General features: G+C 41.9%; 3 protein-coding genes and 1 non-coding gene across 5 annotated transcripts; all 4 read right to left on the bottom strand.

The window, feature by feature from the left end:
• Positions 1 to 1,590: 1,590 nt before the first annotated feature.
• On the bottom strand, positions 1,591 to 4,258 carry LOC117144703 (nose resistant to fluoxetine protein 6). The gene is made up of 9 exons (XM_033310032.1): positions 3,988 to 4,258; positions 3,605 to 3,926; positions 3,477 to 3,550; positions 3,214 to 3,416; positions 3,044 to 3,156; positions 2,772 to 2,985; positions 2,424 to 2,605; positions 1,887 to 2,361; positions 1,591 to 1,824 (listed from the first exon to the last, which is right to left on the bottom strand). Exons 1-9 carry the CDS (start codon positions 4,256 to 4,258, stop codon positions 1,591 to 1,593), a joined length of 2,088 nt encoding a protein of 695 aa, XP_033165923.1.
• Positions 4,259 to 4,665: 407 nt separating this feature from the next.
• LOC117144838 (nose resistant to fluoxetine protein 6) lies at positions 4,666 to 7,152 on the bottom strand. Its single transcript, XM_033310231.1, has 8 exons — positions 6,912 to 7,152; positions 6,482 to 6,851; positions 6,144 to 6,417; positions 5,964 to 6,076; positions 5,696 to 5,906; positions 5,452 to 5,633; positions 4,927 to 5,398; positions 4,666 to 4,863 (listed from the first exon to the last, which is right to left on the bottom strand). The coding sequence occupies exons 1-8, from the start codon at positions 7,150 to 7,152 to the stop codon at positions 4,666 to 4,668; spliced, it is 2,061 nt and encodes a 686-aa protein (XP_033166122.1).
• A 2,298-nt stretch (positions 7,153 to 9,450) lies between these two features.
• Positions 9,451 to 9,571, bottom strand: Trnal-caa. Its single transcript has 2 exons — positions 9,534 to 9,571; positions 9,451 to 9,495 (listed from the first exon to the last, which is right to left on the bottom strand). It is a non-coding gene; the product is annotated as a tRNA-Leu (tRNA).
• A 1,071-nt stretch (positions 9,572 to 10,642) lies between these two features.
• On the bottom strand, positions 10,643 to 13,639 carry LOC117145071 (probable low-specificity L-threonine aldolase 2). Of its 2 annotated transcripts, XM_033310587.1 has the most exons (6): positions 13,557 to 13,639; positions 12,968 to 13,181; positions 11,968 to 12,042; positions 11,494 to 11,902; positions 11,117 to 11,253; positions 10,643 to 11,058 (listed from the first exon to the last, which is right to left on the bottom strand). In XM_033310587.1, the coding sequence occupies exons 2-6, from the start codon at positions 13,176 to 13,178 to the stop codon at positions 10,739 to 10,741; spliced, it is 1,152 nt and encodes a 383-aa protein (XP_033166478.1). In that variant the 5' UTR covers positions 13,179 to 13,181; positions 13,557 to 13,639; the 3' UTR covers positions 10,643 to 10,738. The 2 variants fall into 2 exon arrangements, with proteins under 2 accessions (XP_033166478.1, XP_033166477.1); XM_033310586.1 differs by lacking the exon at positions 13,557 to 13,639 and having other exon boundaries at positions 12,968 to 13,505.
• Positions 13,640 to 13,795: the final 156 nt, after the last annotated feature.

The raw sequence follows: 13,795 nt of genomic DNA on the forward strand, positions 1-13,795 counted from the left end.
GCTGAATAGTGTCCAACTGGCTTCTATTCCTAAAATCCTATTTTTTGAGCGGAGTATTTTTCCAATTCAGGGAAGTAAAATTGTATATTTAAACATAGCATCGACTGCGATGGCCCAATTGGTAATTTATTTGGGATTAATATAACGGCTAAGGCTGATCTTTCAATTTTAACTGAAAATTAAAAGGTATCTAATGCTTTTATAATGCAAGTGGTAACTTTTTGACAATACGTGCGACAATCAACAATATAGACTAAATAGTACAACTCTGATGAAAAACTCTGATGATAGCGCTATCGTATTATCTCTAATTCATGCTAACAAAAATGCCCTTTAGGAGATGATTTTGTGACCTAACCTTACTATTGATACTGCACGGATTCTATATTGATGGTGCTTTGACTATAATCGCTCTGCAAAAGACTAACTGGGATTCGCAGAATTTTATTTATAGGCTTTTAATAATTTCAACAGAAATTTATTCAAGCAAGTGATTAGAACAAAAATTGTTATCGATTCGGTACTTTTTCATTGAGTTCAGCAGAAATCTGTAGTCAGTTTATGTATCATTGAAATTAAAGGAATTGTAACTATTTAATCAATTTATTGAATTATGGTTGTTACATAAAAAGTGCACTTTCTTACACAGCACCAGTATTTTCCGAGCACTAGAATTACATATAATATAATAAATTGTTAAGGGAAAAGTCATGAACGGTTGTCAAAGAATTTCAATTGGATGAACACGTACACTTACAGTCTCACCAAAAAATGGACAAGGTGTACATATACTCTTTAAATGATAAAAAAGATCACTGATAAAACGTAATCAATGCTATTACAGTTGTCCAAGTGTCGTGCAGGTGGACAATTTGATAGGCTAATCGAGCGTAAACATGGATTTCTGGGTACCTTAGACCTAAATTTTCTAGGGGACTTTCATGGTTTCTATGGGAATATCCTCTACAACATGTCAAAAAGAATTTATTCAAAAATCATGTTACATTGATTACATGTACATTTTGTTCCTTCTCCCAAAACAATTTACCATTCGCAGGAGCTAAGCCATTTAGTTTTTTTTTCGGTGTATTGGACTGTGATCAATACATTTTGAAAGTGTTCTGCGAACTCAAATCATATTAAACCTAGATATGTGAGACGGCGGCATTGGTTTAAAGGGTCTATTTCCTTCTGTTTAAAATGTCAGTAGCCAGACGCAAAAGACTTTGATTAACTGAACTTGGCACCTGCGTTTACCTTCAATGTAGTCTGGGGAAAAGGGTACCGAAGATAAGCTTCGGGTTCAGATGCCCGCAGCATTAGAATACATTCTAGGAGACATCTAGACGGCTGTTATGAGCAATCAATAAAACCTTTGGGTAGCAGAAATAATTACCGCGCAATGGGGCTATTATCTGTTATCAGGTAATCGTCATATTGATTTACTATCAGGCTGCAAGGTGTGGAAGTGTTTAACTTGATACGGTGAATGAACCCACATTAAGAATGTAGTAAGTTATGCCATCCGGAGTAGAAGAAGAGAAAAGCTAGTTTATTCATTTTTGAAATATAAAGAAGAACATTCCGAAATTATTTATGTATTTCAGAAATATTTATCGGGTTCGTCTCAGTCCCATTTTGATCTTCGGGGTCTCTGTTCTCCAGGTCGCCTTCATTAGAAATGATGTTTGCCTGATTGGTAGCTGGAGGGTCCTTTCGTCGCCGTAAAATACTATCAAGTCCACACAACGGAGCTTCGATTATTAGGTGCAAAATGTAGGACATAAGCACGGTAAAGCCAAGGTCATACCAGAAACGTTCCATCTGCAAAAATAAGTAGCATTGAATAACAAATATTACAATCACTGTTGCAAACAACAACCTACCGCGAAGTAGTTGGTGAAGTATGTGTTAGTCCGGACGTTTCTGCTATTCACCTCTTGGACAAACATGTGCCAAATATACATGGAGTAGGAAAGTCTGGAAAGCGGTTGCCACAAGGGTGTGGAAAGGAAACTATTGACCACACCACCATAGCCCTGCATGCAGGCGAAAATTATCCAGCAAATGGCCAAGGGCCAAGCCAACCGGGTAAGGGTGTAGTATAGGGATTCCTTCAGCGTGGAAAGAGGAGGAGCAGTCAGCTGTGAAGCCGGATATAGTGCGAAGATCGATGTAAAAAGCATCGCTAAGCTGAGAATCCAGCCTAACCACACAATAGGCTTGCTTAGCTGGAATTTCTTTCCGCGATTTATATGCAGAAAGTATCCGAATAGGAATCCAATAAGCCAAGGAGCAGCGTGAGTGTGAGTGGCTAGATACAATTTTTTGTTGGGAACCCCGTCATCGCCGTTGTTAATTCTGTGCGGATCAAGTTAGGTTACACTTCAGTTCAGAATATCAAATTAAAACAGTAAACCTACTTAATAAGCAACGAGTAGTGGTTGACCATCTGGGTGGCAAAAAGGCAGCCAGATAGCAAAACCACAAGTACTGCGATTCCAGCAGCTGCCTTCTTGCCCCAGTTGTACAGAGCGATCAGGAGGATCGGGGAGATGATAAATAGCTGCATGTCCACTGCCAAGTACCAAGTATGATCCAGACACTGAAATCAATAGAGAAGTTCATGCTGTTCTAGATAAATATGTATTAGGAAATTAAAAAGCTGCCTGGGTCCGCGTTTTGATAACGTTATTTATCGAATTATCTATCTATCTATGTAGTTGCCGTATCGTATCTGATTACAGCCATTACGTAAATGTATTACTTACAATATTCTGCGCTGCATAGTTCTGAATGAACAACAAAGTCCAGAACCATCCATTTAAACAATACTCCATGCCATGGTAACCGTTTTTGAGCATTGGGCCACCACTGACTACAGTCATCATTGTCATATAGATTAGTATGGCGATTGCAACGACAGGCAAAATGCGAAGTATCCGGTGCAGATACATCAAAAATGGGTTTAATCTTCCCCCGGATCTATTAAGAACTAACATATAAATTTCGTTTTTGAATGACACTCGATATAGGTACCTACCTTTCCATAGAACGTAGGGCAATCATAGATACCAAAAGACCTCCTAGGACGAAAAAAGAGTCAACGGCGAAGTATCCGTGTAGCACAAAACTGGAAAATGGTTTTACGGTCCACTAAAACATGCACATTATTACAAAATATTTCAACATCTGATTGTTGAGTATCCTTACAGGATATAAATCAAACCTGTTAAGGTTTGGCGATTTCAGAAAAAATATGAATTCATGGCAGTAGATAACCCAGAAAAGTGTCATGCAGCGGATGCCGTGGAAACACTCGATCACATTTGGATTACTTTTGTTTGGGACGATGCGAAAAAGTGCGCGAGAGTTGGCTCTAGCTGAAAAAGCCTTCACCAGAGGTGGAATACTACCTGGAAAATAGACATTGATGTTATGTACTTCATTGGGAGGTAATACATTAATATACTTACTGGGATCCTCGCACAGGAAGTAATCAAATAACGTAACAGAAAGCACAATAACGCTCATCAATGATAGGATTACTCTGAAATCAAAATGGTTAAGACAACCCTTCTGTTGGGAATAAAAGTTATCATACATGGTGAAAATAGTCAGTCCATTCCAAGGCTCAATATTACTTGTTTGGCAACTCGCCTCACTGATCCTCATTTTTAAGCTAGAGCTGTTTAAGTTGATCAATGCCATCAGTTGCTCCACGAAGGGTTCCATTTGTGTGGACGAGCATGAAGCAGGGAAACAAGTGGCGATCCTCTCACTGTTGGCCAGAAGAAAGCAGTACTTTCCTGTTATTCTCTGACCACCGACCACTTCTTTAATGGAAAGGCATTCATCGAAGTTACCAAGATCGAATAAATTGCCGGTCAGAAGTCCGTTGGGAATAAAACCCCATGCATCGATCACTAATAGATAGCAATAAAATAGTATTAGTATTGCAGGCCAATTGAATTTGGATTTACTTACTCTTTAAAGCCCAAGTTTCCCTTAACGAGATGCCATTCATTACTGCCTCCAATTCTGCCAAACATAACTCATCCTCCGCACTGGCCAACTTGGAGTCGGATACGCCCAGGCTCTCCAGAGTCACATTTTTAAAGAACTCCGCGAATTCCAATCCTAATGGCCGCAACTGACCCATGTATTCATATGTTTTCGAAACATCAGGATCCGTAAGCTCCAAGGCACTGGTGGCCACCAGTCCGTAGAACAATAAAATACTAACTACATTAACCATTTTAATTGACTTGCGATTGAGAGCATTGAGGGAATCGACCGTGATTTTATATGGCAAATCAGAAGCGATAAGCGCTATCTGCTAATATGACAACCGATTAGTAAGTATGTGTTTTTGGGGCAACGTTTATATACTGCAACCAACAAGTAATATTCATAAGAAAATGAAAATTTTTGCGATTAATTAGTTAGAAAGAAAAAATGCACAAACATATTTTGATAAACTATATTTAATTTGGCTTAGACCTGAGATACTTTTACATAATTTGATGGAGTGCATATTGCAAAAATCTCTTATTTAGGAAGGCAGTTTCGTAGTTAATACTATTTGACTTTGTATTAGTCTAATATGCAGAAAAGTTATGTAAACGCTCTTAACTTTTTTAAATACTTATCAGTTCAGACAGCTTATCTATGTTCGGGCTCATCACCATTACGCTTGTGCTCCACAACAGAAGTTAATACAGGCCGTACAGCCGCTGGCGACTTTGAACTTCCCGATGGACTCCAAAGTGAATGCAGCCCGCCTATAGGAGCCTCAATAATAAGATATAAAGCATAGGACATAATCAGACTTATGCCAAAGTCAGACCAGAAGTTGAGCATCTGCAAGATACCGAATGTTAATTACGAAACAAAACTAAAATGGTCGAATGGTGCATTACATACCACAGTGTAGGAAGAGAAGTAAGTGCTGGTCCTCACATTCCGGCTGTTTATCTCCTGGACGAACATGTGCCAGATGAAGACGGAATAGGACAACCTTGAGAGTGGTTGCCACAGGGGTGTGGAGAGGAAACTGTTGGCCAGACCACCATAACCCTGAATGCAGACGAATACCACCCAGCACATGGCCAATGGCCAGCCAACCCGAGTGAGAGTGTAGTACAGAGATTCCTCCAAGGTGGAGAGCGGAGGAGCACTCCACTTCCCAGACGGATAGGTTGCAAAGATCGAGGTGAAGAACATCGCCAAGCTGATGATCCAACCAGACCATAGTACCAGCCAGCTAATCTGGAACTTTCTGTCACGATTCAGGTGCAGGAAGTATCCGAACAGGAATCCAATCAGCCAAGGAGCCGCATGTGTGTGCGTGGCAAGGTACAGCTTTGAGTTGGCTTCATCATCGCCACCACCATTTCTGCAAAGTAACAGGAGTAAGTAAAGTGACTGCATGGCGGTACAAGGACATACTTAATACTCATTGAGTAATTATTGACCATTTGGGTGGCAAACAGACAACCTGAAAGCAAAACCACAATGCCAACAATGGCCCAAGCTGCCTTCTTGCCCCATTTGTAGAGACCAATCAGGAGTAGAGGGGAGAGGATGTACAGCTGCATGTCCACCGCTAAATACCACGACTGATCAAGACACTAAAAAATATCAAATTGTTAGCAACGAAACAAGGGCCTAGCCTTAGTGTGGAGCTTACAACTGTTTTCGTTGCATAGTTCTGGATGAAGAGCAGGTCCCAGTACCAGCCATTCACACACTCCTCTTTGCCATGGAACCCACTTTTGAAAAGGGGTCCGCCGCTCACAACCGGCATTAGTTTTACGTAGATCAAGATTGCCATGGCCAGAACGGGCAGGATGCGAATAATGCGATTCACATACATCCTGGGGATATTTAGCTTTCCATTGGTCCTGAAGCCAATTTACTAATTAAATTATCCATTAATATGATTAAAGATTTGTACTCACTTTTCCATGGTTCGCAGAGCTGTCAAGGATACCAGTAGGCCACCAATAAATAGAAACGTATCCACCGAGAAATAGCCATGTACAAAGAAGCTTGAGCTCGGTTTCTCTAGCCACTGTAAACGTATTTAAATATTTAATTTAAAGTGTGTTGTCCTTGCAAATACTGCATCACACACTTACCGCAAGCGCATAGGTGAAATTGATGTTTGGGGATATCAGGGAATACAAATGCTCATGCAAAAAAACCACCCATATGAGGGACATGCACCTAATTCCATGAAGGCAATCAATGACATTCGAATTGGAACTGCTAACCTCAAGACGGAAAAGAGCTCGGGAATTCGCTCTGGCCGATATAATCTTGATCAAGGCAGGTTTTTGTTGAGTTGTGCAAAGGAAATAGTCGTAAAGCGTTGAGCTAACCACTATTAAAGTAAGCACTGACAGAATAACACTGTAAATAACATTTGTAATAAGAAATAAGTTATAAACATGGTTCAATTATGTATTACACTTACACTGTGAAAATGGTAAGACCATCCCAAGGAACAGGATCGCTTGTCTGGCAACCGTCCTCATCGATGCTGATATTAAAACTCATGCTTGAGTTGACCTTATTTTGGTATAATTGCCCAGCAAAGGTCTCGACTTGAGTTGCCGAACAGGAGGCCGGAAAACAGGTGGCAATCTTGATCTGCATGCCTTCTAGGGACTCGATTCCGGTATCAAGAACATCTCTAAGAGGCACAGCCATGAAACAATATTTTCCTTTAATCGTTTGGCTGCTGCTGATCTCCTGATTTATATTGAGACACTCATCGAAGTTGCCCAGATCGTAAAAGGTTCCGTACAATAGGCCCGAGGGAAAAGAACCCCAGGAATCGAGCACTGAAATATTTCAAAACATATTACCTAAAAATCACAATTAACTAATGGATTTTAACTTACTTTTGAGTGCCCAGTAGCTGCCAGTTTTCAGCCCGGCAAATAACTCCTTTATATCCGCCAGGCATTGGGTATCACTTGTACTAGAAGCTCGAGTGTCTATGATTTCGTGGTTAATATCCTGGGATAGTGGCTGCTTGAACCTGCTTAAGCGATGGTGAACCAAGTGAAGTTCCTCCGTTAACTGGCTCGCATGGATGAGACCCAGTCCGCAAAGCAATAAAATGGCTATTCCGTTGACCATGTTAATTCGATTGTGTTTGATTGCTTTTGGCGCGGGCTAAAAAGCTTATATACCACATCCCTCTTGGCGTAATCTTCCGATAAGCGTTATCAACGGGTATCCCAATGCGTGTCGATTGTAGGAAAACCCTGACCGTACTCATGGGAACATACCTCAAAATACGCTACGCCATCGTTTATTTACAGATAGCCATACCTAATTTTCTGCCTAGGAGGTAATGTTTTGGGGTTCCCCAAAAGCTTGCCCACTTCTTAAGTACATTGTGTCCCAATAATTATTTAAATTTCTTGTATATATTTTATAACCTTTGATTTATGGAACTAAATGTTCAAAAACCACTGACAGCAAAGCTAATATGACATCCACAAGCTTTAAAGAATATTTTCTTCCCTTTTAGCCAAGTTGTCTCACTTTCTCTACCCATTCGAACCGTCCCTTGTTTTTTGTTCGCAGCTTGAGCTCGACGTAAACCTATTAAATATTTTTTCCCAATAATTTTCAAAGCATTAGCTCATCATCAATTTGCTGCTTTGTGAAATTGGCAGCAATCACGTTATGCTCACCCAGCCACGCCCCCAACAAACACACACATCGACGCGGGGAAAGAGGAAAAATAGGGAAAAGCAAATACACATACTGTGCATACACATACACACACACACACACACCGCACCTATACTTAAGCACATTTGCTTAATTTTCGAAATGAGTTCGCATGACTTACAACCACACACCACCCCGCATCTATCATCCAGTATCCTTTATGGCCGACTCTTCTTTTGCCTTTGACGCGCTGGGTCTGAGTCATTCGTTTGCTTTCTCGTTGATTAAATACGGAAATTGTTTGACTTTAGTTAGGCGCATGCTATTAATTAAATTAGAGCAACCGAACAACCATCGAACAATTGGGACATTCGATGAAAGGAGTTCAAAGTAAATTTCGCACACATCGAAAACATATTGCAAGCATGGCGTCGTTGTAAATAAATTGTTTTTTAAGTTGCGATCCAGCAATTAAATATTTCAAAAGCCTGTGTTCTTTTTGGCACATCACATTGTTTAAATACCTACATTCATCAATCGGATATGACAATTTATCTGCAAATGTATGCCTTTCCCTTTTGAAAAGGCGAGCATTGTAGATCTTTGTGCCGGATTTCAAGGTGGCTATTGAAATTGAATAATCATTTTGTTGTTGTGGGGGCTGGACTTCATGCAAATTTCAATTTAGCCAGGACACAGAACAATCCCAGCCAGCTCCTTGGGCTGCCACTGCCGCTGTTTACGACTTTATTCCATGACAGATTGTCATTTCGGGCGCCGAAAAGTGTAACACGCCAATCCCCGTCTGGCATAATGAGGGAATGGCGTTTTTCCATCATATTTTATTGGGCCAAGGAGCTGCGCTATTCATCATGTATCCGCGCATATGAAACCCATTTGCCCCAACCCATCCGATCCTGGCAGACGTGGCACGTGCCATAAAGCGGCATGGCCAATAAAGTCGGTGCCGTTCGGGGCGATAATAAACATGCTAATGCCCATTAAGAGGCGAGTTTGAATTGAAAATCCCCAGAAATTAATGCCGGCGCCGACGTAACGTGGCTTTAGTTAATTGAACATGTCGACCGTGTAAATGCATAATTAAATTACTTCAACTTTAACTAAATCGCACACACGGCTGCCCAGAAAGGTGCGCTTAAATACTTCATTAGAAGCAATTCATTTGTTTAAACGGCTGGGAAAAGCGAGTGTGCCACATAATTGAATGCACTACATGCTGCACATCTGTCTACCGGTCCATGTAATTACGTTAATTGGCCTCAAATGCTATTAAATGTTTACAAATCAGAAAGACCATGCAATTATGTCAAGAGCTCATTTTTGAAAATGGCTTAAATAGTATGCAAAATTCATAAACTAGGTTTGGCATTTGCAAAGAGCTGAAATAAATGGGATACAAAGAAATTAGGCATACAACTATTAATTAATTGTGGAAATATAATTGCATTTAAACCCCTGATTTTGTTAACGCAAGCTTTTACGAATAAAACGATTTGTTATCTATGTCAGGCTTTTTATTAATTTTTTAAATAAGCATTTTTATTGTTTACAGTTGGCTTTTTAATAAATTTAATTACCATTTTCAGGCGTATAATGCTTAAAATATTTTAAAATTCTTTTTCCTTGCTTGAATTATATAGCTTTAAATTATAATTGCTTCTTAATTTCCAATTAAATATATTTTTATAATAATAGGAAAAGTAAATATCCATATAAAATAAATAAAAAAAATTTTGTCAGAAGTGGGATTCGAACCCACGCCCTCAGAGAGGACCAGAACGCTCACACGCCCTTCTGCGAAAGGCAAGACTGAATGCCTTGAGTCTGGCGCCTTAGACCGCTCGGCCATCCTGACATGTTGCGGGCCAGCGTGCAAAAACAAGCTTATAAGCTGCGGCAGTGAGTTTGCAGTTGAAATTCGGGTGTTGGTGAATTACCGGGAGGGTTATTAACTTCTACTGCTGCGATGATGATGATGATGGAGCGATGGGCTAAAAAGCAATACCGCAAACACACATTTTCACACCCAGCGTCGCATGTCTAGCAGCTATTTATAGACTGCCCCTCCTCTACCCAGCACACTCGTACGCCGTGTTCCCATCTCACTCGCGCAAAGCTCTCATGCGTGTGCTTTTGGGGGTGAGAGTGAAAAGTGGCTCTTTAATGGGGGCATTGCATACTTTCGGGCACAAATCGACTTCGTTGTTGTTGCTGTTGTTGTTGTTGTTCCAGTGGTGCAGTTCCGAAAGTCGATCGCAAAATCAACCTTCCATAATTACTTGCCATTTGGGCAGATGACTTTTCGTTACACATTAATCCCGTCCAGAATCTGCGGAGGCTCAAAATGCAGACAAAGGACCAACTTTGGCCGAGTCAATCCAATTTCAATTTATCAAATGCTTCAGCAATTTCTCTAATTGAATTTCGTTTCATTTGGCATAGCATAATTTATAAAATATAACATTTCAATGCCGTGCCCCGCCCCTCGCATGGCTGCTATTCACTCAGCCCAGCTCTCTAATCCATTGTAAGGGAACACACAGAGACCCCGGATGCCGGGATCCAATCATTTTGAGCGCATTCCGCCTTCGCCGGCGATAAGTTTGCTTATAAATCACAACTGTCCGATGGCTGCGAGGATGGAGCACTGGGTACTGCAGGCTTTTAAATCGATGAGCACATCGCTGGATTGACAATAATATTTTAAAAATAATTTTATTATTTCATTCAGCCGGGCACTCATGCAGACACACAAGGGAAAACTTCTGGGGAAATGGAGCACAGGAGTCGGCGGAGCAGCAGCCCAATGGGCGGTGGAATTGGAGCCCGGCCGGATGTCCATCAGCATCGACGGAACGGTGCCCGGTCATGCGTGAATGTAAACGCAGCTCGGACCCACTCAAGGGGCAATAATACAAATTTGAGATCTTCTTTTGCTCCCTCTGTGTCTTTAATTAAACGACAAAATGCAAAATCTAATTGTGTTTGTCTTTCCAGTAATATTCAAAAGAATTACAAAAGTCTACGTCCTGGGCCATTGCTTGTCGTACTGGCCGATGACGTACTTCAGCTTCTTGATGGCCAGGTCCACTTGCTCATCGTCCACCTGATGGTAGAGCACCAGTCTCGCAAATGCCCAATCCCGGGCACTGGCCTTCACCACGATTCCGGCTCCGTTTTTGTCCGTCACTCCGGCCTCCACTTCTCCAGCATCAACGATGCTCAACCGTGTGGAGAACTCACTGGCCTTCAGTTTGGGTTGGGTTATCTCTACCAGAAGGATATTGCTTTGGACAGACTCCAAGTCTACGGTAATGTTGGGACTATTCAGTCCGTAAATAGCTGAGGAGGAAATGGATATTTATAAGTGTGCAATTATGTTAGACGTTATGACACCAACCTTTGGCAATTTTCTTGGTCCGTTCGTGATCTTTGCTCAGAAGTGGAACCACTTCATCCAAAGCCACCAGTCCAGCTGCTGCTAACACTCCCACCTGTCGCATTCCGCCTCCCAAAGCTTTGCGCAGTCGATGGGCTCTATACGCGGAAAATTATTTGTTATTGGCCAACATCGAATATCAAATTCTATTATATGTAAATAAAGTGCCAAATAATTCCATTACTAAGATATAGTTACCAATAACTAAAAATGGACTGCAGCTAAGCACCAATTTCCGTAATTATATCGAAGTATTGGAGTCACCGGATCCGAAAAAGCAAATATGAGCCGGCAAGCAGCGTATTAGATACTCATGCCGTGGGTGGGGTTAAACTCACTCCGTAATGAAGGCCTTGGAGCCGACCAACACGGATCCCACGGGAGCCGATAAGCCCTTGCTGAGGCAGATGGATACCGAATCGAAGTCGCGGCAGATGCGCTCCACTCCCACGCCCAAGGCGGTGGCCGCATTAAAGACCCTCGCTCCGTCCATGTGGAGAGCGATGCGGGCGTTTCCAGTGCCCACGCCCGGCTGACGGACCAGAGCAGCTAGCTCATCCAAGAAGGCCAGGGGCACCACTTTGCCGCCGCAGATATTGTGGGTTTGCTCCACCACCACCAGCGAGGTGATGGGCTCATGGCAGTCTTCGTGGCGAATCCTGCGGCGCAGATCCTGTAGACTAAAGGTGCCATCCTGCTCGTTCTTCAGAGTGGCTAATTGGACTCCGGCCAAATGCGAGGCGCCACCTAAACGTGATTAATGAAGACGCACTGGAGTCGTTGAGGCCTGGCGGAGTGTTTGCTGTTCTCACCTTGTTCGTACAGAAAGATGTGCGATAAATCGCCGACCAGGGCCTCCGTGCCACGACGATGGCAGTGAACCATAACTGGGGGGATTATCAAGGGAAACATTGGGGTATTCGCTTGGCTCGGGATAATCAAGGATTCAACCATAGGCTTTTCGGTTTAGCTCTGAACACATCTTTAATACTACTAATACAGCCTTACTAATTATTTCTGATCTAAATAGATACTACTTCACAAGATTCAGTTAATGATTCCTATCGTTCAAAAATTTGCATAACTCCCGTAAGGATTTAATACCCAGCAATTTAATAGATATTTAATTAGCTTTAAATGTACATAATCTTGCTTAGATAAGGTTATATTATCAGTAAGAGGAAACACTAGAATTTTATTATGATTTGATAATGAGCGTAGTGGGGTTTTTCCATATTTTCGAGTTCTTCAATGAAATATCTTAATCAAGACCAGAAAGTACTCATATAAATTTTACCTTTTATTGCTGCATGCCCAATGAGCAACCCCCTTGAAAAATTAGCACAATCACAAGTTTGAGTGCAGCAGTTTTCTTTTGAATAAAATGCAAACTTCAAATTCCATTAGAAATATTAATTTGAGCGAATGCATAAATTACTACAGATTGCGATGCCCAAAGCGGTAGCTCCTTGCGACTTCGTCCTTTATCCTTCAGTTTTTCTTTTCCCTTGCTCGACCTCGACGGTGTGGCACACGTCCACGTCTAATATTAAAGTCTATAAAAATTAATGTTATGTTTATGGCTGCCCTTAGCCTTTACGATAATGTACCTGATGCATGATATGAGCTCTGCTTTCTTGTTTCTTTCACCTTTTCGCTCGGCCCACGCCCACCCAGCCACCTTTTGTGTAATCTGAGACTGGCCTCGGTTTAAACTAATAAACATAAGCGATTCCCCACTACGGAAACCCACTAGCGCAGAGACCGAAAATGAGCCGGGCTTATTTACGACTCCTGGCAGTTGCCACTCACTTGCCAGTAGATTTCCCATGGTGCCGCTGGGCACAAAGAGGCCCGCCTCCTTGCCGAAAATGGCCGCTGTCCGCGCCTCCAGTTCGTTGACGGTGGGATCCTCGCCGTAAACGTCATCCCCGACCACGGCGGCGGCCATCCGGGCCCGCATCTTGTCCGTGGGCTGGCTGACGGTGTCCGAGCGCAGGTCAACAACGGAGTGGGTGGTCATTTTCTGCAAGTTGATTAGCTCTGATATTTGCATAAGGTGGGCTATGTTGATTTTCCTTCTTTATGGCCAGCGAATCCCCCATGGAATCGCGCACTCATTTACATTGAGACACGTCAGTTGCACTGCCTTAAATAATTGATATGGGCAATGGGACGATAGGCGGTTGGGGACCCAACACCAAATGAAAACAATCTCTTCCGGGCGTAAACACTCGAATCGATTTCGAATGTGGTGTGTTCAGCGATTGCGTAATCATTACTTTACTTTTAACACTTGATCTTCGGCTGAACTCATATATTCAATTCAACCTTTATAGACTTAATTCAATTTGTAAAAAAAAAACCACGTAAGTAAACAAGAAACCACCAGAGAACTCACTTGGAAACCTAATTGATAGAACTACGCGAACAAAAAATTACACAACGTGCGCGGTTCAGAGCTAGCGAAAAACTGACCCCAACAGCTGCGAAATGGCCTTCTTTATAAGGCAACCTCCAGCAATGATAATACTGTTCCCAATTGAGCAGCGATCGATCTTCTTCTTTTTTATGTATAAGAGAATCCTAAATTCTCTTTTAATATTTTCTCTCTTGATTAAGAGCCGTATGCCATGCTCT

This window comes from Drosophila mauritiana, chromosome 3R, assembly GCF_004382145.1.
Source record: "Drosophila mauritiana strain mau12 chromosome 3R, ASM438214v1, whole genome shotgun sequence".
NCBI lineage: Eukaryota > Metazoa > Arthropoda > Insecta > Diptera > Drosophilidae > Drosophila > Drosophila mauritiana.

Coding starts and splice junctions, on each gene's coding strand:
- LOC117144703 (XM_033310032.1), bottom strand. CDS start 4,258: ATGGTTAATGTAGTTAGTATTTTATTGTTCTACGGACTGGTGGCCACC. Junction 3,417..3,476: donor CTTCCTGTGCGAGGATCCCA/GTAAGTATATTA, acceptor TCTATTTTCCAG/GTAGTATTCCACCTCTGGTG. Junction 3,157..3,213: donor ACAGGTTTGATTTATATCCT/GTAAGGATACTC, acceptor TGCATGTTTTAG/TGGACCGTAAAACCATTTTC.
- LOC117144838 (XM_033310231.1), bottom strand. CDS start 7,152: ATGGTCAACGGAATAGCCATTTTATTGCTTTGCGGACTGGGTCTCATC. Junction 6,418..6,481: donor GGTCTTACCATTTTCACAGT/GTAAGTGTAATA, acceptor TGTTATTTACAG/TGTTATTCTGTCAGTGCTTA. Junction 5,399..5,451: donor AATTACTCAATGAGTATTAA/GTATGTCCTTGT, acceptor GTTACTTTGCAG/AAATGGTGGTGGCGATGATG.
- LOC117145071 (XM_033310586.1), bottom strand. CDS start 13,211: ATGCAAATATCAGAGCTAATCAACTTGCAGAAAATGACCACCCACTCC. Junction 11,903..11,967: donor CATCTTTCTGTACGAACAAG/GTGAGAACAGCA, acceptor AATCACGTTTAG/GTGGCGCCTCGCATTTGGCC. Junction 11,059..11,116: donor GACCAAGAAAATTGCCAAAG/GTTGGTGTCATA, acceptor TTTCCTCCTCAG/CTATTTACGGACTGAATAGT.